The following is a 27,969-nucleotide window of genomic DNA, read 5'->3' as shown; positions in this document are numbered from 1 at the left end:
ATATTTATTTCGCGACAGAAAAGAGAGTGAATATTTTTCATTTTAGTTTTTACATCAAACATGCATGAGTCTACATTTATTTATCTTTAAAATTTCAACTGCTTTAAGCTCTCTGTGCAAGTTGAAATTTCCAATCTGAAATACTTGTGGTATGTAATATTGTATGGTCAATGGATGTGTAATATTTTTAATTTCATGAGATAACATATATCAGGCGTCATTGTGGATAAATGTATGTTAGTGAAAATGTAATTTAAAATTTCAAAGGCTTTGTGTGATATAAATCATATTTCTATTGTGTTTGCAAAAGTAGTGAGCAATGTTCTCGTGTATAGCATTATGTACTTCGTAGTCGAATAGTGTTTTCATAAGTTATCTGTTTCCTTAACTACTAGTAATGATCACTACTTTTACAAATTGTATGTAAATAAATATAATTGTATAATAAATATCGTTTTTATTTCACTGTTACTCTTCTGATATCTCTCGTATTATTATGTAGGTAAGTCTTGTTTTTTTGGTTAGTTTCTGAAGCATAATAGATTTTCCCGTAACTTTTAACTAAGTCTACCCTTTTTGTTTAGATTATACTTCAATTTCCAAATAGTGAAATCTATTCTAATATAAAAAATCTTGCTATCTTAAGATAATAGTGCTACCAACTCAAACTTTGCTTTGGAGGTAGATCTGCTTACTTTTTAATTGTTTATGTCTTCAAAGACAAGTATGTTGTTACTAACACAAAAATTGAATCAAAATTGATATATTACATAGTAATTTCATATTTTTTATTATGATAATTATTTGTCTTAAGTAAATAAATGCATTCGAACTGAAGCACATTTTATGATATTATATGATAGATATGAAGTTATATGACATCATGGGTGTAATAATCCAAATATTTCAAATAAAATTAGATAAAAGTAATTGGATAAAACCGGTTTTTTCTCTCTTAGTATAATTTACCATACATTTTATTGATATTTGAACATATTTAGGTAAACTTTCTGTTACACGTGCAAAAACGTCGTTTTTAGTGTACAAAATGTCAAAAAAAATATTGACATTTAAATAAAGCAAAAAATCATAGAAATCTTTAGAAAGATTGCACATTTATTTTTTCATTTAGTAATAACAGTAAAAGTAGATAGATGTATATACTTAAAAGTTAATTGAGTTGGGAGCATTGTGGATTAACTTCAGACTGTTGTTATTTAATGATGTAAAAATTATGTCAGATATAAAAAAAAATCTTTTAAGAAACATAAAAACGTCCATACTCTTAAACATTCATAGGTTTTCTAAATATCAACGTCAAAAATCTATTTAGGAATCTTTTCTAGCATTTATAACTTGAATTTGCATAAGTTTTTGTATATGGTATATAATAAAATGAACATTTATGGCAATGTTTACAATCATGTCAATGTCAAAGAATACGGGATTTACCGAATTATAATTCGAATGAATAGCTATCAGAAATTCAGATTAAAATCATAATTAGCAAAAATATTTATACAGTAAAGCGTTTATTTTTAGACTTGATATAGTAGATTCTTTGCAAATATTGGTAACGGCGGCTAAAACGTGTCCTATCTTTACGGTTCCGATGTGTAGTCATCACATAGCATGTGAATTATAAATATTAACTTTGATACTTCATATTAAGTGACTTTATCGTTTTAATTCACATTTACTGATTAACAATGGACGAAGGGGAATCAAAAACTTGTGAGAACTGGTAAGTTTCTTTACGCCTTAAAGTTAGTTGGTGTTGTGTCAATAATTGCTCTATTTATAACATCATACGTTGCGAGTTTATTTTGGGATAAATGGAGCAAATTACATGTGTCGGACGCTATTCTCATGGTTGTTTACAATTTCATTTAATCGTTGGGACTAATCCTACTTTCCTTCCTCTTTTTTCCTTTTTTGTATAATAATTATAACCTACCCTCTTCTATTTCCATTAAATCAATTCAGACTATCATTTAGATGATTTTTTTTTTATATATTCCTTATAGACTCTAAATTTATTTATTTGAAATTCAGATAAAATCTTTTTCTATAACTTTTTCTAACAACAAACTTAGGTAATATTTTGAAACCGACTTTATCACTTTTTTAGTTCTTAATCATTGTGATTATGATACTTCATAATTAGTTAGAATCCTTCATAAGAACACTATAAAAAAATATATATATATATAATTTTCAATTGCTTCACTTTGTTATATACCTTGGTATATGTGGATTGAATGGTATACTTTATTTTAACATTGAAATACAAAATATACAAATAATTTTAGTTAGTTAGCAATTATATATTACTTAAGCAATTATCTTCCTGTCTACCTGTAACAAAATACTTATTTCTGTGTCAAACAAATATAAACATTAATATGATTTGTAAAATTGTAACATCAGATTCAGTATAAATTACCAAAAATAATTATGAACTCAAAGACTAATAAATTATGTTTCCCTTTTTTCTACAGTAAAAGGGAGATCCCGGCAGTTAATTTCACTACACACACAGTATTCTGTGCACGCAACATCCGCGTTTGTCCGGTATGCAAGGAACCAGTGCCACAGGCGGAGTTACAGGAACATCATGAGAAATTTCACAAGCTTTGTAAGAATTTATGTTTTATTCTTTTTTATATACAAAGCAAATTTTTTTCTACAAATGTTTGATTTATCCCATCCACATATTTTATCACTTGTGCTTATTTCAAGAAAATATTTGCGATAACTTTTTGGTTGACATTACATACAGAATTTTATCTTTGTAGTGCCATGTAAGGAATGTGGTGAAAGTGTATGTGGAACTGATCTTGAGGATCACATCAGGGATTCCTGTGCACACACTATGAAGTCTTGCAAGTAAGCTCGTCCTTTGTAAGACATGATTTGGGAATGATTTATACAGTTTATTTGTGAGTTGATCTGCCAGTTTAAGTGATTTTCACGAATATTAATGTAAGGCTATATGTTTAGATTCTGCGCATTGGAACTACGTCGCAGCTCGATGCCGGCGCACGAACGCTACTGCGGCGCCCGCACGGAGCAATGCGCTGACTGCGGCGAGTGGGTCATGCACAAGTACCGACAGATTCATCTGGACTCAAACCATGGATTCATACGTCTCGATGATGGTGAGTTCTCCACTCCCATGTAAACTACCCACACAAAAGTCAGTTGGATTATATTTGTATATTGAATGTCAAAAATCTATGACTGTAAGAAAGACTTTTGGAAAGAATTTTCTGTCAATTTGATTAAGTGGCAGTAGTATTAAAACCTCTTCGTTTTATTTTTTAGCTCTATTTCTACACCATTCTGAAGCTCTAGACTGACCTGTAAAGTACCATTTTATTAGTCACTTGTAATTTGAAACATTTATTAAACTAAATTTATGAAATAGAGGCATAGTGTTTTTAGAGAAGTGTGTTCTGTTTTATCCCCTTTTTATAATTTATCATTTTTATTTTTAATGTAACACATGTAGGTGTTCAAATATAAAACAATGATTTCTTTAACCTACATTCTTTTTTTTTCTATTACAGATCCGTTGCCAACTAAGAAGGATGACAAAACGACGAATGTGCCAAAATCATTAAACTTGCCAAAACCAAGCAACTCATCTGACGCAATTAATGCAGCCAAAATAGTTCAGCCCTTCAATGGTTTCTCGAAGAATGTTAACATTAGTCGCCCCATTACAGAGATAAGACGTTATCCATCTACAACAAATCCTAATTCAGAAAGTTCATTGAAAACATCTAAATTACAAATCAATGGACAAAATTCAGCTGGTCCTTCAGGCTTGAATGAAAGTCGTTTGAATACATCCAAAGTGGCTAATATAAGACCTCAGTCTAGTGGTCCGAGTCCATTATCCGATAGAACAAATTTATCCTCAAATAATATTTCTTCGACTTTAAGTGATGTTGCAAATGGGTCGAGTTCAGCTCAAAATGGAGCGATTCCAAGAATCAAAAGGACTAATGATCAACCTCAAGTGAACACTGCAGTGCCGGCACAGGATAAAGTTAGGAAGAATTTATGGTAACAGTTTTTTTCACAATGTTTATTACATTAATGTATTATGTTTACTTTCCAATCATGTTTACATACATATTTAATGTATTAATAATAAGTAGTTATAATCATTTCATGAACTATTCACGTTTTGGAATTTGTTTTGCATTACATATCCTATCAATGAAGCATTTGTGTCATTTACAAGACTTCATGCTAGTAGTGATTGTCAAGGTTATATTATCTCGTTAAATATACTGGTGTTTACTAATAGGATGGTCTTGGTAATAACCTCCTTATTATGGTTTAAAAACTCAACATAAACTAAATTTTACACAGGCTGAATACACAAAAAGACTTAGGGTACTTAACATCTGTTTCTGCCTTACACTCAGAATTGGATTGATAATAAAATAAAACTGAATATGCCAACAAACTTAATTAATGTAAACACTTCTAATTCCAGGGCCAAATTCTAAATAATTGGTACAATTTCATTCAGTCGGGCTTTTCAATTTATTACGAGATTATTCAGTTAGGATTCATCTAGCATAAAAAGCATTGTATGTCTCTCTGCAGGGCTCCCCGAGGAGCAGTTAAGAAACGTCCAGCGCCGAAGCCCCCAACAACGGAGCCACCTGCAGACCCAAGGAGACAGCTACCGCTCGAAAGCGCTTTGCAGCGGCAGCAGGCGGAGGAGCGCCAAAGACAGGAGCAGACTGCTTACAACCTATCCGTTGGTGAGTCTCGTAGCTAGATTTCAATAGTTTTTTTATAGAATTTGTGTATCATATAATACAACAATAAATGAAATAATGATTGACTGCCTCATAGATCATGAGACTAGTTCATTTGGCTACAAATATCAATATCTCACCACTGAATCAGGACCAAATTCTTATTCGAAAATCTTATAATAAAAATAATACAGTGTTATTATTCTAGGTTTACCCCCCGTCCTTAGCCCGGCGGCAAAAATAGAGAAGCTAAGAAAGATGGACGCTCTACAGAATCCAGAAACCAATGACCAAGATTACAAAAATCGTCTCCAAGGTAGAGTGTGGATGAGTCAAGAGCTTACACCAGCTGGTAATGTCTTAGGAACTTCATCTAACTATGGAACGAAAATAGCCAAGGAACTAGAAGCTTCAAGAAGAAGAAATGGTTCTAAGTCAAAATCACCAGAGAATGTACAAGCAACAGAAGTCAGACGAAATGATCTGAAGGATTTGAAACCAATGACTCCCGAGGAGTTCATGGACAGGTTCAACGAGCTCCAGCTTAGAAAGCCGGGTGAGGAGAGACTGCGGGGAGACAGGTTCAGTCAGATCAAGTCCTCGTTGAGGGAGCTGCGGCGAGGCCTGAATGAGGTTAATTTCTTATATTGTTATTTATCTTCCTTATTATTACTTAGTATAAATGTAGGTAATAATAGAAGGTTGAATTGTATTTTTGGGGAGAATATCAGCAAGGTCCTAACTCATAAGGAAATATTTAAGTAAACATATTAAATTGACATAACATTAAATAATGTATAACTTTATTCGTGGATAGCGAGCTACCAAATACAAACATTTTTTTTCAAATCTGATTGGTAGGAGTAGTAGGTTCAGAGACTATGTTAAAAAAAAACAAAGCAAATCTTTATTATACTAATGGTGAAAGGCTATGCACAAATAATCCATCTGATGTTAAGTGATCACGAGATTTAGAATTTTGTAATTACTTATATAGTATTCTTATAATATGTATAACATAATATATTATTACACTTTGCGCAAGCTATTTCGAGTGGTTATCACTCACTCACTCACTCATCATATATTCTATTGGTAAACAGCAATACTCAGTACTGTTGTGTTGAAGGGTGAGTGACCCAGTGTAATTACAGGCACATGGGACATAAAATCTAAGTTCTCCCTGCTGTGGTGATTATAAAATCAGGCGAGCCATTTGTCCATCCTACCTATCCCATAAATATAAATAAAAAAATAGAAGTTTTTTAATAAGTCAGATACCAAAATTTAAATTTGAGGTATTGATAATCACAAAATCAAAAATAATATCTTTTGGTGAACATCAGAACTGAGAGAATTCGGAAATAAATGAGTAATAATAATATTGTATTATGAAATAATGGAAATGTTTTTAAGTAATCTTTTTCTCTCAGGTCACAGCTCCGTATAATCAGAATGCAAATAGTGAGTCATATCAAAGGTAAGTTGAATTTTAAATCAATATTTACTAATGCAATCGAAAACTTGTAAATATCCGTAAGTTAACGACAGCCCAAATTAAATCAATTTGTATGTATTTTATTTAACTAAACTTCATAATAAAGCATTTTTGAATCGTCACTCTACCACTGTTTCGGGAAGCCATGCTGTTTAGCTGTAAAGTTTCCCCGCGACTGAATCGAAATGGAATGTGTGCAATCTCAATGGTGTGTAACGCTGTGCAGCAGCGGGCGCGGCTCGCCGGTGCGGCTGCCGTGCGAGTTCTGCGGCGCGCCCGTGCCCGTCGACGACCTCGTGCAGCACCAGGTCAGTGACATGCCGCTCGGGGACATGGGGGAGCCCCCGGTACTCGGGACCATGGAGTCCGTTAAGTCCGTACGCGGCCTCGCACCATTATTTTCATAACACAGGACGGCAGACTGGCTAATGGGCCATTTGATGGTAAATGGTCACCAATGCCCATATGTGTCATAAGAAATATTAACCATTCCTACATCATCAATGCGCCGTCTGTATTTACACTGGCTCACGTCGTAGACGGGCTTGCACTAAGCCCTACCTCGGAGCAATTCAAAATCTTTAATTGTTCGTTTAGTGACAGACAGATATCGTGCCATCTCACTCGCACACTATTCGCATCTCTTTTGAATTCTTCACGGTTATATAATTAAGTTTATGAACATAATCATTTTCATATTAAATATTTATCCGAATTTCTAGCATACTCAGGTGCAAGAAAAACAAAAAAAAAGAAAAACTGTCCTTCCCCAAGGAAGGACAGTTTTTCAAGATTGTTTCATACCAAATTTCATCATATTCGCTTCAATAGTTACATACAGATTACTTTCTCATTTATAGTAGTAAAGGTTTAATTTATCTGTTTTGACCTTATTAAACAAAGCCAAAAAAAAACATTTCCTCAAATCAATAAACATATTCACTATAAACTATTAAATTAGAATCACAGCTAAATAACATTTTGGATGTATTTACTGTTTACACTAACATAAGTAGGTACTTTCCATCGTTTCTAAATGTTTTGGCAAGTGTTGTTAGCGCCACATATTTAACATGAGTATGATTCCGCAGACCGGCTGCCGGCCCGACCTGGCGCAGTTCCGCGCCCCGGCCGAGCCCGCCGTGTACATCCCGTGCGAGTTCTGCACCAGACCGCAGCCCGTCTACTTGCTCAGCGAGCACCAGGTACGGTGACTTATCCATAAATTTCGCTTTTTACGATATAGGCAGGCGAGCAAATGGGTCACCTGATGGCAAGTAGCCACCATCGCCTTACATAGCCTATGTGCCACCAACCTTGGGAACTAAGATTTTACGTTCCTTGTGCATGTTGTTACGTTGGATCACACACCCTTCAAACCAGAACACAACAATATTTACTAATGCTGTTTGGCGGTAGAATATCTGATGATTGGGTGGTACCTACCCAGAAGGGCTTGCACAAAGCCCTACCACCAAGCAATTATTGTTATATTAGATTATTATAATTGATGCAACAGAAGTCTAAACTGAGCAAAATATACTGAGGATCTATACTAGTAACTGAGTAAGCAAGTCGCACACTAATATTATACAATGTTTTGAAAAACATCATTGTACGGGATACATGCAGGGACGATTCTGACCCATTGGCTTATTGTAGGCTAGAGTCCCAATACAAGCTTCAAAAAGATTTAATTTTGAATAGTAATATCCTCTATAACATCAGGAGATATTATAGAACATGCGTCTGTGTGCCAACACAGTTGCTAACTATTCCCTTTTCTCTCTCTAATTGACACTGAGATTTTCTTAATAGAAAATGTGAAAATGTCAACGCAAATGTCCTTTACTATGTTTTTTAAACCTGAAAAAAAAAGTAATAAAAACATTATTATTAGTCGCTCAGTTGCAGCCACGTTAAGGTGTCTGAATCGACTTCGAAATTTCCTTCCCATCAAGACTAAGATTTTACTTGTGCACGCTTTAGTCTCTCCCAGAATTGATTATGCAGACGTATGTTATTACGATCTCAACGAAAATCAACTGGATAAACTTAATCGTCTCTTAAATAACTCTTTGCGTTTCATTTTCTGTCTTCCTAAGTTCGACCATATCTCTCAGTATCGTGATAAACTAAAATAGTTTACAATTCGACAACGTAGATACTTCCGATTACTTTCATCTCTTTTCTCTATTCTCTTTGATCCTATCTCTCCCGATTATTTAAATTTCTTTGTGATAACCACAATGGTCAACTACGTTCTAAGGATTCTTACCTTCTTTCTGTCCCTACTCATTTCCGGTTTCGTCTCTAATTCCTACTCCGTTCAAGTTGTCCGATTATGGAACAAAGTATCCGAACATATTAGAAAAGCTACCTCTAAATTATCTTTTAAAACTCGTCTACGTGAGCACATATTGTCAGAAAGCCCCTAGCTCTTATGATTTCTGTTATGCACTATTATTATTAAATTAACTATTGTTATATTATATATATGTTTTACGATAGACAGTATATATCAATATTTATTCTGTAGATACTATATGGATATGTATATATATGTTTTTTTTATGTAGTTTTATATAAGTATGTGCATATATATTGCTAATTAATTTTTAATTACCGCCTTCATGGTTTTCTGTTTGACCTAAAGGTTGACTGGCAGAGAATGCCTTCAGGCATTATGATTGATTGATAATGTCATGTATTATTGTAGTGGATACGTAAGTCATCATCCCCTTTCTGTATATTTGTAAATATAAAGTGTGTATAGGTATACAGATACGATTTTATTTCAGGAGCGATGTGGCAGAGACGCTAATGAGCTGTTCCAAGACTGAGGCGAGTGTTAAAACTGATCGATATTTATTAAACAAGCTAAAGCATATTCTAAAGAGGTAAGTTTTAAATTTGATATGCAACTTTCACAGTATTAATATAGTTTTAGTTATTATGATGCCTATTTTCATGTTGTAGCTCAAATGAGCCGATGAAGTCCGAGTAAATAGTCGGTTCCGGCGTTTTCAAAGCTAAGGCTGTCAAAACTATAACAGACACACAATAAAAAGTCAAGTACACTACATGTATCACTACATACTATAAAACAGAGATTTGGATGCGTTTTTTTTTAGATCAAATTAATGTACTAAAGTATTTTACACCTCAAAAAGGTCAACAAAACACGACGAGATAGTATATGTCTATCTCTTAGGGATAGCCCACAAAAACCATTGTTTTGTCCTTTACTTTTTACGAGAAATAATGGCTTATTTACGAAGCGATTTTAAGCAATAAAGCATTAATCCTTAACTAATTAAGTACCTTAAATATAATGTACATAGCAATTAATCCTTACTTTACATAGGCAGGACGGACAGCAAGTTTTGAATATTATTTTCCGTATCAATGTCTGATAGCTTGCAATTAACATATCTTCTTAATAAATAAAGTTGAGTGCTTGCATTTTATTCGCTATGAGGTTCTAAAAAATGCCTCCGATTGTGATTAAACTTTTACAGAAAACAGATTTATTCTTCGTAAGTTTGTTCTTCAATATAAACGTTTAGGATCATTATTTTCCTTAAGCGAAGCCGGGGCGGATAGCTAGTTGATATATAAATAACATCTAACATATTCATTTGTATCTTTTCAGTGCACCGTGAATGTCGATGTTGCAGACGACGCTCAAATTTGCTAGATGTGACAATAAAATTATACTTAAAAATTATATGACCAATGATAGACGTTTTGTATAAAAAATATATTTTATTGATAAAAAACTAAGTCTTTAAGTATGGAAGAGCTATGAGTATTCAAACAAACTAATGTTAACACTTTCATAATAAAAACATAAGCGTTTTTTGATTCGGCTCTATGGTGATTTTACAATTTTAACAATATTCGTATAAAATTACTTTAAATAGCACCATGTATAATGAAATTTTATTACGATTAACGATTATGTTAAATCATTTGTAGGGACGAATGAACATTCCTATTTTTTTAAATAACTGTAAAATCAATATTTTATAAATTTAAAAATGGAATAAATAAAACATTAATTGCATTTAATTGCTCAATAACAACAAAATATCGTTGTTAATAGCAGATTTTTTCGGACGTGACTTTAACTTTTCATATACTTTGAGCTGGACTCATGACATGACATTCTGTGACTTTAGTAAATAGGGATAAGATTTAAAACGCAATATTTAATTTTTAGGCCTCGAGAAGATTTATACGATATTATAATTATATTGTTAGTATCATAGACATCACTGATATTGCTGTATTGTTCTTCAAATAACCATTTTCTTTAAAGGCTATGGCTTAATTTTGTAAGGTTTACATAAATACACCCTATGTAATGGAATCGTCACAAGTTTGATTTTTTATTTCATAAACATGTCAAGATTTTTAATATATCTTTAATGATTTCTGCGCATTTTGATTTACCAGTCATAAAAAAATTATAATTATGTTCGATTTTCAAAACTTATTTTTATGTTATAATGTTTTTAAATATTTTTGCTGCAGAACCTAAAACAGGGATTAAAGGGAATCTTGCGAGTCGGCATTATTTAAAAACAATTGGTTATTGGGTTTGAAAATGAATAAAAGAAATGTTAATGTTCCCACATTGCTCTATTAATAAACGTATACTACAGTAACCGAGACGATAATTTCAATTGATGCCATTTTGATAATCCGATTTACAATTTGATTTGATGCTGTATGGTTAAAGATATTAACAGGAGATAATAACTATCGGAAGTATTGATTTGTATTTTTTTTAACTCATGTTACTAATATTAAAATAAAATCATGCCTTAACGAAGGGTAACATTTAATCAATGTTTAACTATGACATTTTTTATTCATACGCGACCGCTACAAAAGCTATAACAATGGTACTTGTGACGCATGGATCTGACAGTCTGCAAATTAGTAACTAATAAAAAAAATATATTAAAAAAAATTCTATTAACATTAATAAATTGGCAACATTTTGCCGAATTTAATTTAAAGTCTTAACGGATTGAAATATATTATTAAAAATAAAAGGTTATTGTAAAACTAAGGTCTTTGTTCACTATTTATGTAAACAAACTTAATTTTAGTATATAATTATTAAGTAATCTTACTCACGTCCATGCCACATAATTGTTTCACTTTTACCTATTCTCACTTTAACCGCTTTACTTTACTTTTAAATATAACGATCTCCCATTTAATACCATATTAACATTTTTCTATGTAATTTTTGTTACTATCAATAAGTTTTAATTTATCATTTAATTGTGCCTTTCAAATGTATATTAATGTATAATTAGATTTAAATAAAATTTTGTTTATATGTAAATACAAAAACTGCCTTCGTATATTTTCTGGTTACTTTAAAAATAAATAAGATTTATTACTGTCAAATTGTTTTTTTATTAACACCACAATTTATAGTATATGTAAACCTATGTATCTTTTTTGTTTTCTTTATATATATATTCGACATAGCTTTGCAATGACGAACATATCTTAATTTAATGATTTTAAAAATTATAAAATTATTTTAAAAAATACATAATTACAAAAAATACATGATTGAAGTGTTATCCGAAAATTTTAAGACATTTTATTGCTTCGAAGTAAAATTTAAATAGAAACACTGAAAATAATAGACGCTTGTACAATGTTACATCGGTCGGACGCTAGGGACCCGAACAACAGGCAGTAACTGTTACAAATATCGATTACAAAAATTATTATTAAAGATCATTGTTAAGTTATTGTTACGAACGGGGGAATCAATTTAGTGATTTTCCTTTCTCACCTATTCTAAACCTTCATAACTCAATGATACAATACTTGAAGTTAATCATCGGCAAACTAGGAACCAATTAGAAGTCAGCCAGCAAAATTGTAGCCAATCAGTGTTGAACACATCAAATCTTACTAGAACGACGAGTACTTTCGCAAAAATCCTGACTTTGTCCAGTAAGATTTGATAATTTTTCGCCTATGTCTAATTATCCGCATTTTCGCAAAACCCCTAGGATTTTCGCGAAGATTCGAAGTATCAAATTATCCTACGACATATATAAAGCTTAGTTCAAATTATGCGATGGCAAAGTACGCGTCTTCACTTTAAAGTCTGATTTTTAAAGCATACCTTCTGAACGTGAAAAACACAGCTCTAGTTGTGTGTCCAGTATTACAATTTACCATAATGCAGTGATTAGCCGATGTTAGACATTTTATACTTATATTTGGGAATACCCACCTCAAATGGTATAAAATATAGATAATATATAGTTATGTAAATAGTTTAAGCCAAATTAATCGAAAATCATATTTTGAATGTATGCTAAATTGAGAAAGTATCAATAAAACAACATTTAGAAGAGAGATATATTTATTTTTTATAAATAATTATACTACATTATTACTGTTGGGACACATATTTGTACGACACTCAATAAATAAACAAGTCTTCATTATTTCAGTCCATAAATGTCATGACACATTTCAGTAGTATGGGATTTTATGTAGTGTCATAAAGACAATCGAACGAATTGAATAAAATAAATAATTAATAAGATAATTGATGCAATAAAAACTAAAGTTTAAAAATACCTTAAAACTATAAGGAATTTATTACTAAAGTTTTAGTTACTATGCAAGTGAATAATGCAAAATAAATAATCTTGATAGCGTTGCTTGATGCTGACTGTGATTAAAGATCATCAGCTGACGTCTTGAGATGCTCTTATCTTAAAGGACTTTTGTTTAGATAGAACTAAATATAATTGGAATGGATAAAAATTATGCAACACTATTTTTATTAAATGTATACGTGAATATTGTGTATATAATAACGATTGTTGGTGTGTTAGGTGACACTAAAGTAGACTTTATCCTAAATATTTAATTGTTGCATTTCAATTATTTCATCTCTGAAATGACGTTTGATAGCAATCGGTGGGACTAGAATTAGGTTAAAACATGACAAATCCATTTTCTAATATAGACGGAAAATAAATATCTTATTTAAATTCGTCAAAATATACTGAAACATAAAAAAAACGGTGTTTACAAATTCAATTTACGTCGACTTACTAAGCAATTAAAGTATTTGTACAATCCGTAACGTCACATCAACAATCCATAATTAATGTAATATCTTAGAAACAACATAAGAAATATTCATTCGGACATCTTGGCACAGTGATTTGTAGCTTCGGACAGTTCTCAATCTTTTCGCATCTGCAACGACTCTTGAACTTTCTTTTATATGGTCTGTCAACTTTTGTCGAAACTGCAAATGAATTTATCGAATTCGTTGACACTGTATTTATTATATTTGCTTTTTTAAAATGACTTAACTTGGATAGGAATCTGGGGCTTTGAGTAATTTTGGGTTTTGGAGCACGTGTTGTAGTCGTCGTCGGTATTGTTGTGACCTCCTCGGTAATGCCTTCTGCTATCTCCGTCGTGATATCGGATTCGGACTCTGTAGTGAGATCATCGTTTCTAACAAGTCGAATGAATTCGTTGTTTTCGAAAGTAATGTTATTTCCGTCGAGTGGTATATCCTCCACTCTGTTTTCAGTACTGGTATTTTGTGATGATGTTTCGTTATTTATGAATGGTTCGATCTTCACGAACGTCACGTTAGAGTCTTGCGGTGCCGTGTTAACCGCGCGCATATACAAAAGAACCGGGATGATGATGCTGTAATAAAAAAAAATAGTGCATCAGAATTGTTACAGATTCAGAAGAGAAGAGAATTAATATATATAAAATAAAGATTTTTTTAAAGTTGTGTGTAAAAAATTTTTTGTGATGTTGTCTGAACGAACATTGTTGATACAATGCAAAACAAACTTATATATTTAAAAAAATATAGTTATATAGAAGAAAATGTATCTGTTATATATTCTTTTAGACAAATAAAAAAATTGATAAAATTTGTTTGTATGTATGACGCGAACTCCGGAACTAATGATCCAATTTTAAATGAGTTTAATATTCCTGAGTACTCAAGGGTATAATATATATATTATTCTTAATAATAAATTGTACCCGTTCGAAGCCATAAAATAATAGGGAGGACCAGGGATAAATCGGCGATAGTGTAAAAAAAGAGACACAAATTTAAATACTTAATAACAGAAGCGAGCCTTAAGTTATGTAATTAGTGTTTTCATTGAATATTACTTTAGGCAATACTATTGTTTGCTTTTAAAATTACTAACTATATTAGTTGAAACGACTTTTAAAAATTAAATTTTAAAGCAATTATATTTTTCACTTCTTCACAAAAAGGGCGAATCTTATGTCTTTTATGGTATCGGTTGGCGGACGAGCAAATGGGCCACTTGATGGTAAGTGGTCACCATCACTTACAGACAATGGCGCTCTAAGAAATATTAACTATTTCTTACATCGCCAATATGCGACCAACCTTAGGAAATAAAATGTAATGTCCCTTGTGCTGACTTTCTCACCCTTCGAACCGGAGCACAACAATACTGAGTACTTTTGTTTAGCGGTGGAATATCTGATGAGTGTGTGGTACCTACGAAGACGAACTTGTACAAAGCCCTACCACCAAGAATGTTTTATTATTTATTATATATATTAAATGTTTAATATGAGTAAAATATAATGTAAAATGCTAGTACTATCTCTCTAAAATACATTGTTTGTTTTTCTTAACAGATTCAAGTATGCAAGTGCGCTTAACAGCCGTATCGGATCTCCGTTGAAGCTGTAATTTGTTTTTTTTCTATTTTACAAAAAATACATACATTCATACACATGAGCTCCTTCATTAAAAATAACATTCAACTTACTATATAATTGAATTACTATCAAGCAAATTAAGGTCAGGTAGTATTGATCACATTTCAATTACCTGGAGGACAAATAGCACAGAAAAAGACCAGAAATATGAACCAAGTAAATTTAAACTATTCTAAACTATATATACGTACACAACATTTACTTTAATTTAAGCGTTTGTGAATACATTATATAGTCAGATCTAGTTTTATGCACGCACGCACGCGTACACACACACCCGACACACATGAAGCGGGTATATCGCGTGCGTGTCATTTGAGATACAATCGTAGGTGTGGATTCCTTTGCTTCATCGTTAATTAGCAGGAATAAATGTAGGAGGTCCAAGTTAATGACAGAATCATTTAGTAAAATAAACGGAGTACGTAAGCTGAAATAGAGCCCACTGGTTAGAACGCATGCATCTTAACTGCAGGTACAGCTGAATTTAATTCGTGTTTATACTTCATCTCGTGCTCGATGGTGAAAGAAAACATCATCTACATTTGCCTAGTTTCAATGGTATTGGGTGACATGTGTATCCACCAACACGCTTTGGAGCAGCGTGGTGGAATTAGCTTCAAACCTTTTCCTCAACGGGGTAGGCCTTAGGCCAACTGTGATACATGTCCAAGCTGTTACATGAATTAATTTTAATTGAAGCAGAAATATGCTATGTCGTTTGCCAGTAGACGTGTATGACAGACATTAATGATTATATAGAATAGATAACTTTAAAATCAATTATTAATTACATATTTTTAACAAACAAGTCTTATCAAACTAGTTGGACCAAACTACGGACTAGTTCTATCAGGGCCGAACTGTAAGCTTAAGGGGGGCCCTGGGCTAACACTACCTAGGGGCCCACCTAAGTTTACATTATAGTCTATTTTTGACTTTGACTTGACCTCTTAAATACACGGGGCCCTCGGCTGAAGCCCAAAAAGCTATATGGTAGATCCGGCCCTGAGTTTTATCAAACTACGGACTGAAAGTTGTCTTTAAGGTGACACGTTTAGCAATTTGTAGGGACTTAATTTAATTTTTATATATAAAAAAATGTCGCCAAACGAGATGATTGGTAATTGGTCCACCTAGAGTTGGATTTACACTAGGGGGCAATCTGGGCTAGTGCTTAGAGTTGGTGCTGAGATTAAACTCAAACTTCAAGATTAACTTTATTTATTGTCTATGACTTTATTCGATATTGAGTTACATTTGTATAGACAGTACGCCGCGACCCTCTTCCTAGCTTAGATTACAGTCAACTCAGATTTCTATAATCGTGTAGGAAGTATATCGTGATTATATTAATATTGTATCATTTGTATTTCAAGGACTAGGGAGTTCTTCCTTTTATTTCAATGGGGGTTAGTAGATACATTGAAGAAATCTTTCCATCTGACAAAAGATTGAGAACGTCGAGAACGAGGAGAATTATAAGCCCAAATTAAGTATATGACTGTCAGGCCCGGATTTGAAGGTTTGGAGGCCCTGGTGCAACAGATAAGTGGGGGCCCCTAGTTATTTTCTTATAAATAAATTTTAAGAATAGGTATCATATCTGTCAGTAAGGTTTGTTTATAATTTATTTACTCTATGTTTCAGTAACTTTTAAAACAGCAAAGCTATAATATTACTGTTACTATCATTTGACTATAGCTACATAATTTTTGGATCGATTTAAATTTAGAAGTAAGTTAACTACTTTAATTTAGAACGCCTCTAACTTAGTCGCAACCCCGCTAAGATCGTGATTTCTGAATCCCCGAGAAGAAACGATGTCTAAGCTTAGCTTATAAATATATTTAAATTAATTCATGTAGGTATATTATTGATGTTAATCTAAATGTCTTTGACCCATTATAAAATCTAAACTATTTATAAAAACTCTTAAAAACCGGTATTTTTTTTATTCTTCCATTAAAATATTTTATATATCGATGTCGGGGTAATGAAAAAGTTTTAAGAAATAATATCATAAAGTTAAATTGATATTTTTTATTCAAAAAACGACTCGAAATCGATTCATTAGAAACGTAAGTGGAACTCTGAAATGTATTATTTTTAATACTGATCTTGACGATGGGACTTAGCTTATTTAATAATTAACAAATATCCTAACGAATATTATAAATGCAATACTGAGTTTTTTTGTTACATTTTCCGTCTTTAGTACATTTTTGTCTTTAGTACTCAACTAATCACTTCATGAATTTTTGTATTACACGTTGTCAAGAGTACTGACAAGGAAATAGGGTATTTTACCTTTCCTAACCCCTAACACGTGAGCAAAGCCGCGTGAAACTAGTCTATACTAATATAATAAATGCAAAAGTAGCTCTGTCTGCTTGAAGCTTGAAGTCCAAGGGACATATGCTACTTTTATGCCTAACACATGCCGACATGATAACGAGTAATATTTAAAAACATGATAAACATTTGGAACACTATAATGTTTTATTTCTAAGTTACCTACTTTATTACATGGAGTCAAATAACGAAATTCTATTTTCATGGACACTCTTTTTTTCTGATTTTCTCAATTTTTCTCTTGCATAACGCAATATTATTTGCTTAAGGTTTTAATTTGCAATCATTTCGATCTGTTTACTGTTGATCCATTATACTAGTTGAATAAAATTATTATTAGGAACTCGATCGGAAGCAGATGGCTCAGTAGATAGTACCCGGGGATATTGGCTGAAAGTCGTGGGTTCGAACTTCGGTAATTCCCTTTGAGATTCTATGTGCTTAATTTGTGTTTATCTTCACATATCACCGGTAGAGAGAGATAACATGAGGAAACCAGCACCTAATTTTAATTACAAGAATTAAAAACATAACAGTTAATAAGTCAAAAATCATTTAATAGGTAAAAAATAAAAATATTTGCAATACGCACTGACTTTGAATTGTGTATTTTGTATACATGGGCAATGGGGATGTATTTAATATTGAGTACTGTTATTTTAATGCATAAAACGAGAGTGTGGATTTAAAAAAAAAATGTTTCAGTGTTTTTGGTTGGAAAGCTTTGGTTGCTGACACAGCCAAGTACTGTAAATTTAAAAAAAACTAGAATTCTAGAAATAGAAGGTTACATGTCTAGTAAGTTAAATAAATGAAGAGATGGGTATACTTCGTTCGTATGTAACGAAGCAGATTATTGTAACAATGATATCTTTAAATTAAAATTCTGTATTATCTGTCCATCGCGCACAAAACAATGTTGTTAATACTTTTTGTTTCGTTTATTCCACGCACGCGCTTAGATTTTCTCAGCCGATATATGAGTATAATGATTCAAAGCCGTTTATATGAACATTATATAGAAATGTTTTTAATTTACAAATACATCATTATTTTATTTTAATGTAATCCCTACCAATATTATATATGATTGCAGGGTCAAATTATCTATAAGGCAATGTAAGCAAATTACCCCAAGGACCCCTGTGCAGACAAAAAATATGGAAATTGTTGAAGCCAAGTAGTAAAAAACATTATAATTATGAATTAAATTGGTTGGTAGTAGAAAAAATATATTTTAGGAAGAGAAAAAAGTTTGAAGGGCCGCGAGAATTGCATTGTCTAGGGGCCCCGACATCATTAATCTGGCCTTGTATATACATATATGTTGGTTTGTCCTTAAATCAGCAACGGATAATAGGCACTTTTCAATACAGATAGTCTGTCTATACTGGAGAGTGACTTATGCAATTTTTTTTACTTTATATCCCAAAAAATAATAAAAATGCAGGAGACTCAACTTGTGGATAATATGCGGTAGGTACCTGCACGATCAAAAAACTAGGCATATTCGTAATCGCTCATTGACATGACAATATAGTTGTGATTTTAACGTATTACTTGTAAGTACAGAAACATACAAGCTGTATTTATAAAGTAATATGTAAGACACTTTGAATGCGCATTTGATCATAAATTTTCTCTGCAATAGTGAGAAGTATGTCATAATATATTTAAAATTCATCGAACGTTGAACACAACGCCGAAAGACATTTGCAACATTTGTAAAAAAAAAATATATGTATCTGTCATTGTGTAGAGAACAATGCGCGTGTGGCGGGAACTAAGGAACCGAGCTGCACGCCAATTACGTGCAAACACGCGGGTAATTAAAACTTTAACGTTAATTATTTGTTTTCTAAATAAAAAATCGGATGCAATATTGTCGTGACATCCTTTTGATGATTCTTCAAATAAATTTAAAAGAACCGATATTTAAAATTAGCGTAAAATTTTCGTTTTTTATTTAAAATAAAATTGCGCTTAGAATAATGCGAATTTGTGTATGAACTAAGAATAAGCGGTAAATCATTTTGTAAAAGATTGAAGATGTCGCCGTTTTCTCTGGGCTGTTATAATCATTACTTATAAAAAAGCATTGTTATCAAAATTATTAATTATCATTTTACTAACAAAATGTTTTCATTACACTTTTGACGAATCGAACTGTATCGAAAAAATGTCGAAAAAAATAAATTTACATTGAATTTTATATAGATTTTTTTATAGTTTGGGCATATCTCTGTAAACCTGTCCAAGAATAGACACTAAAATAACTGTTTCACTTATATTGTTTTGAATTTAAATTTAAGATCAACTGTTTTTAAATTTTTAATAATTATTAGATTTTTTTAGACTTCACAAAGAGATGAAATAAAATTTTTGTAATTGCTACGCTTGCTTGTTACGAAAATAGGTACAATTTACGAGCAAAAAACTTTAAATATTTAATAGATATATTAAATAACCTACTAAGGGCTATTTTAATGAGTTATTGTAACGTTTTCTAGTCAATGTAAATTCTAATATTAAGGTTACATCAATTTTTAACATATTAATTATACATTTTTTTAAATAGTTCACACATAGAGTTATTAATTATACAGCATCCATGTTTATTTATTAATTTTATTGATAAAATTGTTCGTAAAATATTAACGGGTACGCAATTTCTACTTGAACTTGTAAATAAAAAAAAAAAACAACTAACCGGTACATAGCGAAGGTCCTTCTCCGCGTGCGATCTTCAAAACACAACGGCCGGGGATGAAACATCCAGCTTTTATAAAGAACCTAGTCAATTACACTTGTATTGTAACTAATGCGTTAACAATCCCAATAATTATAAGATATAAATTAATAAAAACATGAACATTAATATGTATTGTCAAAAAACCTCTTTTTAATAATAAATAATAAATAACATTTTAGCAAATAAATAATTAAAAAAATTTTTCTTATTGGTTGAATTAAAATTGATAAATATTTTTTATTTAGATGTTTTTTTCACGGGCTCCGGAAAGAGACTGCGTCGGTAGCGTTTGTTTTGGCGGGAATCGAGCCGTTAATTATCTATTATAACGTGAGAAATTCATTTTTTATTTATAAAAATTAATGTTGTATTTAAAGTATTGTTTTTATTTGCATGAACTTGAAGATATTTTCCCACAGATTTTTGTTTTAAGGAAGCCTTTTACAATGGGCAGTAAATTAATATATTATATAATATTATAATCTGAATTTGATATTTATATGGTCTTTTTTTGTTTTTTATTTTTATTGAAACGGGTTTATTTTTTTGCATTATTTATAAAGTATATCCCATCAAAAACATAAATGTAAAAATGAGAGCCAAGTTAAATATTATGATATATACCTTGGTTGTTGTCTTCAACGACAAAAGAAGTGAGATCTAAATTTGTGCCAAGTTAATAGTGCTTTCTGAAATTTATTTATAACTACATAAAATATAATTTCTTCTTATAACTTGGGGTAATATATTGTTGCCTAAGGTCTGACTTGGCTAGTTCTCATATACGAATTATATTATAGCCTTCGTAAGTTCTAAGCCTTTACAAATGAATTATAAACACAAATTAAGAACGAAAATATTCAATGGTATCTGGTTAAGATTCATGTTTTCTAGTGACTGGACCATCGCAGCTCTTAATGTACGTTAATACTAACTAAGCAATACTGAGCTGTCCTCCATTCTTCTTAGATGTTCTGAGTTATAATTTGTTATTCTAAATACAAACTACAAGTTGTGTTTATAAACATATAAGAACTAGCCAAGTCAGACCTTAGGCAACAATATATTACCCCAAGTTATTAGAAGAAATTATATTTTATGTAGTTATAAATAAATTTCAGAAAGCACTATTAACTTGGCACAAATTTAGATCTCACTTCTTTTGTCGTTGAAGACAACAACCAAGGTATATATCATAATATTTAACTTGGCTCTCATTTTTACATTTATGTTTTTGATGGGATATCACTACTTTTTGTATATAAATTATTAGTAGGTACTTATTAATAACAAAATTAATACCAAATGGTTTTTGTTAAGCTTGCTGACATCAGCAAGCTTGCTCGATACTGTTCTTCCAAGCAATAAGGATCCCCGTTTGTAGCGCTAGAGTACAAACTTAAATCATTCCAGTTACGATATACATACTCTACTACAGTCTCACGAAACCTATTTTATTGTTGTATACTAGTATACTCAAACAAAAAATATGCAGTCGAATAGACTAGGCAGCTTCGGAAGGCATTGAAATAATTCTTATGAGCGCGGTTGCCACTCGCTCAGACACGTCCGCGTTAAGGTTTAATCGCAACGCTCCTATCCCGCTGCTCCGGCGTCGCGTCGTGCGCCGTGTACCGAAATGCCTATTATTATTATTTTTTTAAGTAAAGTATAATTATTTTGCACCATTGATATGCGCTAAATGCTAGTTAATAACGTAATAAATACGAAAGTCGGCTATACTCATAAGTAATAAAACGGAAATATTTGGATATAAAAAACTTAAGGGTGGTATTCAACTTGTTATATATTCACGTGAAGACCTTAAAATCCACATTAAGACCGGCTGTCATAAGTTTTGATTGCTGGTTCTTACATCATTTTTTTTTGCAGTTATTACAGGAACTAAGTATATAAGTGTTCCTAATAGACCTAATAAATTGAAAAATTATAATAAAATGATAAAAAATTGCCAGTTTCAGATTTTTTCCTTTATATTGGCCTAATTATCTACCTGCATGCCAAATTTGAACTTTCTAGGTCACCTGGAAGTAGGATATAGTTTTGATCTATAGGTCAGTCAGTGATAAAAATGACGATTTTTAGACGTTAATATCTAAATAACCATTTGAGATGCGTTTATGAAATTTGGAACACATATGTATCTCGCGAGTCTCAATATATGAGCCAAATTTGACACATTTATGTCAAATAGTTTTTGAGTTATGAGGAGGTCAAAAGTGGCTCCAAATGGTTCGTGTAATATTACACACGGTGCTGCTTGCCAGTTCTGTTACTAGAACTTGGCTGACACGCTACCGCGTGTCTAGATCTGATCGTATAATCATATGTTTAGCGTTATTGTTTTTTCAAATAGGTATGCATTACGAATAATCTATTCGAAATTAAATCCATTGAAAATTCCGAACAAATTGAATATCGTTATTATGTATTTATAATATCAAATGAAAGATATGTATAACGCAAAATACATATATCTATTAGTTGATAATTGTAGAATAAAACAAAATAACAGTCCACAGATGTCCCGAAAACGGGCGAAGACCTCTCCTCTTCTCCTTTTAAATACCTTTTTTTTAATGATTTATAACTGTTCAATTAGCTTTGGCTAGGCATGGATAGGATACAAATGTAGAATGTATAATTATATCAGACAAACGCACGTGAAAATGAAATATATGGATGATCTAGATGTGCATCATATTACCATTGAGTTTTTCAAGCACAAGGTATTTTCGTGCCCTTTAAAACAATAACTGTGTCTTTTCTATATGAATGTTTTATTATTTTATTGTTAATCGTTTCAATAGCCTTATCTCCAGTTTCCGAAACTTTGTTGACTAAGGAATTATTCTAAACGCTCATTGGTCATATTTTATTATTTTGCGTCATCAGCATTTACCAACCAATGACAATTCAGATTTCAATCCATTACATAATTTTACTTTGACCAGCGTTTATAAAACTGCAGGCATGTTAACTTATTTTTATTTAGATTTTAGTTATATTGTTAACTATATTCAGGGTTAGGTAATAGTATATTCATGAGCTTAATTTATACTAAAGATATCGTTAGGATAATAGTATGTTGTGTACTTTCAATAGATGTTAATATTGTACCCATTTTGTTGTGATAATGTATATTACATAGACTATTACGACAAAATTGCTTCTCAGTCCTTACAGGTTCACTATTCACAAGCAAGCTCTTTGTCGTAGCAGCAGGGGCGGCTGTAGTCCCTTTCTATCGATTAGCCTTCTACCAGTTTGGCGCATACACCATAAATAAAATATTTTGTTCACGTGCAAAAACGTTTTACATACATAAGTATATAAAGTCATTTATTATATTATTTTTATATTTGCATTGTGAGTCACAAAGACGAGATATATTATAATTATCACTTCCATTCCTCACATTATTAGTGTCTTAGTTGGAATTATTTTAATTATGGTAATATTACATATATGCGTAATAATGTCATAGTTAATTAGCTTCTATTAAAATGATACACATTATAGATTTTTTAAAGATAGTTGAATACTTAGATACTTAATACCATTTACGATTGTGTAATAGAAAATGACTATCGACTTTGTTGCATAGATTTTAATATATATTTAAATATATAGGTTGTATTTTATTGTTGTACGTTGCAGATGAAGGCAGATTTATAAATATAGTAGTTAAATTTGATCGCATTTCGTTATATATTTTTATTATATTCTTCACAAAAAAAAATTACATATATAAAAATAACAAATAAAAAAAAGAATAATAGAATTACATAAAACCTTATTTTAAGTTTATGTATTGCATGCAATACCAAACGGTCGTCGAAGAATTATTTGGTTTTAAAGATTATACTTCTATATTATACTCAACACTTAAAAATATTGACAAGATCAAAATTATAATATTGAATCATAATTGTCTTTACCATTGTAATTATCTTTACCTTTGTAAAACATAACGTATATTAAATAGGGAAGAATATGTTAAACTTAAAAAAAAAAAAACGATTGAGACATTATAAATATACTTTAATTTTTAAAATTAAATAAATAAGTGTTTTCAGTAATGCAACATTTCTTTAAATGGTTCACAATATTTTGGATCTTTTTTTTGTACACAATTTATTTATTTAACCCATTAACAACTTAGCTTAATACTAAAATTTACAATAAATACACATAAGAATTATTGTACAAGGCTTGGGGCCATTCGTTTATTACGTAAGACTATTTTAGCTTGTTTTAGACCCCCTCCCCCACATTATAAGAAAAATAAGGAAAAAATTAATACACGTTTGGTTTATTTTAATGTTTATGTTCCAAAGAATCAATTTTTTGAAATATTTATTTGTAATCTCAAAAGTACTAATAATCTTTAATTTTTGGCCCGCCCGTTGCCATGGAAATGCAAATATTGTTTTATACATACGCATCCGAGTGAACCTCGAAAATCGAAACTTTTGCAATTAATTTTAACTTTGCGCATTTTTTTATCTTACGTAAGAACTATCGATGGGTCGAGCCCCATCCCCCCCTAAATCGCCTTACGTAATAAATGAATGACCCCTTTACAGTAGAAAGATGTAACTCTATATAAGTTATTAAAAATAATGGATAAAAAAATGCTAAGTAACTCAAGTTCGATGAATATCACCCTCGTACTAGGTGAAATGTATGAATCTGTGCTAAGGATGGATCTTCCACAAGGGTTATTCTCAGGTCCTTTTCTTTTTTGATACTTATAGAAAGGATAAGGAAAGTCTTACTTTATGAGTTAAAATATTTCTGGTTTTGTATTGTTTCTTAACGATTCCTACTTAAATACTTTTTACTGATTTAGAAAATACATATTACAATAATTCGATACACTGATATTTCAAAATAATACAGGTGCGATATCTAGGCCATAATCTGCCTTTGATGGTTCAATGAGAAGTCAGTTCGATACGAAAAGAGGTCTGGTACAAGCCCAGCAGTTTGACAAAAAATAGAAACAGTCAGTTTTTGGCTACAAGTAAACAAGCTGGCCACTACAACCATTTTTTTTTCAGTTATAAAAACGTTATTCTTTTTTAATATTTAAGATATATACTCTTTATTTATTTAAAACAGGTGCTTTAAATATTCTAGTCAATCGTAAAATATTCTTCCAGCGACGGCTATTTCTCAACGTTGACAGTTCTGTTAGATTTTGGATTGAATCCAATGGGTATTCAAAACGGTGCTTACTAGAGTTTAGCCAGAAACTAGCGGATTGGCGAGTAATATATGTATATGAGAATATTACCTGCGACTGTTAGCCTATTAGCTACAACTACATTATTTAAGTCGGCTCATCAAGCACCTTTGATCACAACATGTCGCAGAATTGAATTAAATGTACATCAGAACCAGCAAGAAACTCAGTAGCTACTCTTTTCCACCAATTTATGTATCTTAATAAAATACAATTAAGTAATTACCATTTATTATCGTATAAGGAGTTGTAACGTAAAAATTGAACGTTGGTTATTGTACAAATTAATATTTTGAAACATGAAATAAAACACAACTTAAGGGCCTTCCATTTCTATCGATGCGGAACCGACTTAAACCGAGTACACTTTTTGCCATTGCTAGTTTTTCCACTTACATTTGTGATGGATATTATTATGTATGTAAGAAAAATACGCACCAACGTTACTATTGTAGCGTGTCTATTCGAAGAGCAAGATAACAGCAGAAGCGTAGTCCATCATGAAATGATCATTAAAATGGCTTCAAATTAAAGTAAAAATAAACCAAAATATTGTCCGGCTAGATTTATATTATTAATCTGTGAGCTTTTCTCATCTGAAATACTGGTGGAATTCGTTCCTCACACTTTGCATACTCACTTCCGTTTATAGTCCAATAATAATACATCCTTCAACGCAGCCGATGGTCAACTGTCATGTTTCGTTTCGATGCTCAACGTAGTTTTCTGACTGGCTCAAGTCAAATCTGCATCGATAGATTCAGCCATATAAATCCATCTCTTTTTATTGAGTTCGTTTAAAATAATAACTATTATAAATTAGGAGTATCGGTCTATTGTGTCTTAAGATTTACTCTCATGAAAACCAAGCGTCGTATTCCATCTCATAGTCATGACTCACACTGAATACTAGAAATTATCTTCGTAGATGATCGGTACGAAGTTAAATAATACCATAATCTATGCAAATGTATTGAGATACATATGTATATTTCGTCTTTTGATTTGTCTTTTCATTTACTCCCATAATCTTGTCTTACGCATATTTTGATTAAGTCAGGTATATTTTTTTATTTAATTTTCTTTACGAATTAACATAACACCTCCACATTTTATGATAGCCGGTCGCTCCAGTCGTAAATACAGAATAATTTACCACCAAGGTCAAGGAGGACATTAATAGTGGTCAGTGGCCATATTTTCATTCCTGTGTGACCCGTGTCTGCTATTCAAAACAATATCTATGAATACGTGATTATATTTATGATTAAACTGTTTTCGTTTCTATGCATTAAAAATATACCAAAACACGAAATTTAATTTGTGTTTTTATAAATTATCTCGTGCTCGGAAATCGGTTCATTAAAATTATTAGAGAGATAAACAAGATTATAAAAAAAAACTCATAAAACGACGCACGTATTCGTAGTTATAATATTGTGAATACTGATTTAAATCGAATTTAATTTCAACAACAAAACGAATATTATAATCAACATTTTTAATATCATAACGTTCAACTTTGCAAACAGTAGGTACCCCTACTCTATAATCCTAATCATTGAACGGTAAATGCCTTGCATAAATTAACATTCAATGGACAATTAATCTATTTTATAAATTGTAAAGAACTGTATTTGTAAATGGGGTTTCGTGTTTGATAAAAGAGCTGCAAGTTCGTATTCGGAGATCAAAATCTATGCAAGCGAGTAATAAATTATTAGAAAAAAAAAACATTTACCTTTGTATGGGAGTAAGGTTTTTTGCATCTGAGCTTATATTTGAAAACGTTTAGCTTGCGGCTATTGTAATTGTATAATTGACAGTTCTGTTTTATCTATGAATTAAGTATTTCTTACGATTGTTTGAATTGATTACTGTTAAAATTTAATCATCTATTAATTTGGCCATAGTTGTAGTGATACTCGAAAACAAAAATATATATTTACTTTGGAAGTGAAATAATAATAATAATCTATCTATATACATAAAAAAATCGTAACTGATCGAAATCTGAACATGGAAGATATTTGAGAAAATATAATATATTTAAAAAAAATATACAATAAATATAAAATAGGTACGGTGCATGATTTTATGTTTATACCCCGGTTCCATCTCATTCCAAAAAAATGAGGCAACTTCTATCCTTTAAACCCCGACGGCACTACGTGTAATATCGTATACTTAAAATTATACACTACGCAGTTAGACAAATACATCATAACTTTTTAATTTTTATTATTAAATTATAAATTTAAAACGTTCGGTTGTTTGTGGTTTGATTTTTATCGATGGCAAAGCACAAAAAAAGTCACAATCTGTCCATCCATTTGGGAGCTACGATGACATTCAGACGCAAAGATACACAGATATGTCAACCATATAATATCCCTAATTTTGAGGCTTAAAGTCACGTCGTTAAAGAGCGTAAGTAACAATAACTTATCAGTTAATCAAAGGTTATGTGTAAATATATTTGGAATTTATTGACACACGTAGC

General features: G+C 31.3%; 2 protein-coding genes across 3 annotated transcripts; one reads left to right on the top strand and one right to left on the bottom strand.

The window, feature by feature from the left end:
* The first annotated feature begins 1,425 nt into the window (after positions 1–1,425).
* Positions 1,426–25,970, top strand: LOC125071726. Of its 2 annotated transcripts, none has more exons than XM_047682076.1 (12): positions 1,426–1,744; positions 2,502–2,638; positions 2,799–2,889; positions 3,004–3,161; positions 3,573–4,074; positions 4,627–4,787; positions 4,993–5,417; positions 6,218–6,264; positions 6,509–6,590; positions 7,374–7,487; positions 9,084–9,182; positions 25,961–25,970. In XM_047682076.1, exons 1-11 carry the CDS (start codon positions 1,710–1,712, stop codon positions 9,123–9,125), a joined length of 1,794 nt encoding a protein of 597 aa, XP_047538032.1. In that variant the 5' UTR covers positions 1,426–1,709; the 3' UTR covers positions 9,126–9,182; positions 25,961–25,970. The 2 variants fall into 2 exon arrangements, with proteins under 2 accessions (XP_047538032.1, XP_047538031.1); XM_047682075.1 differs by lacking the exon at positions 25,961–25,970 and adding an exon at positions 9,938–10,666.
* Positions 12,688–20,205, bottom strand: LOC125071727. The gene is made up of 2 exons (XM_047682078.1): positions 20,153–20,205; positions 12,688–14,013 (listed from the first exon to the last, which is right to left on the bottom strand). Exons 1-2 carry the CDS (start codon positions 20,158–20,160, stop codon positions 13,464–13,466), a joined length of 558 nt encoding a protein of 185 aa, XP_047538034.1. The 5' UTR covers positions 20,161–20,205; the 3' UTR covers positions 12,688–13,463.
* Positions 25,971–27,969: the final 1,999 nt, after the last annotated feature.

The sequence above is a fragment of the Vanessa atalanta genome, chromosome 20 (genome assembly GCF_905147765.1).
Source record: "Vanessa atalanta chromosome 20, ilVanAtal1.2, whole genome shotgun sequence".
NCBI classification, from domain to species: domain Eukaryota; kingdom Metazoa; phylum Arthropoda; class Insecta; order Lepidoptera; family Nymphalidae; genus Vanessa; species Vanessa atalanta.
This window is presented reverse-complemented; position numbering and strand designations above follow the sequence as displayed.

What these genes read in the sequence shown, in the direction of transcription:
- LOC125071726 (XM_047682076.1), top strand. Translation starts at nt 1,710, where the DNA reads ATGGACGAAGGGGAATCAAAAACTTGTGAGAACTG. An exon ending in AATAGTGAGTCATATCAAAG is followed by an intron (nt 6,265 to 6,508) that starts GTAAGTTGAATT and finishes AACGCTGTGCAG; the next exon opens with CAGCGGGCGCGGCTCGCCGG. An exon ending in ACTTGCTCAGCGAGCACCAG is followed by an intron (nt 7,488 to 9,083) that starts GTACGGTGACTT and finishes ATTTTATTTCAG; the next exon opens with GAGCGATGTGGCAGAGACGC.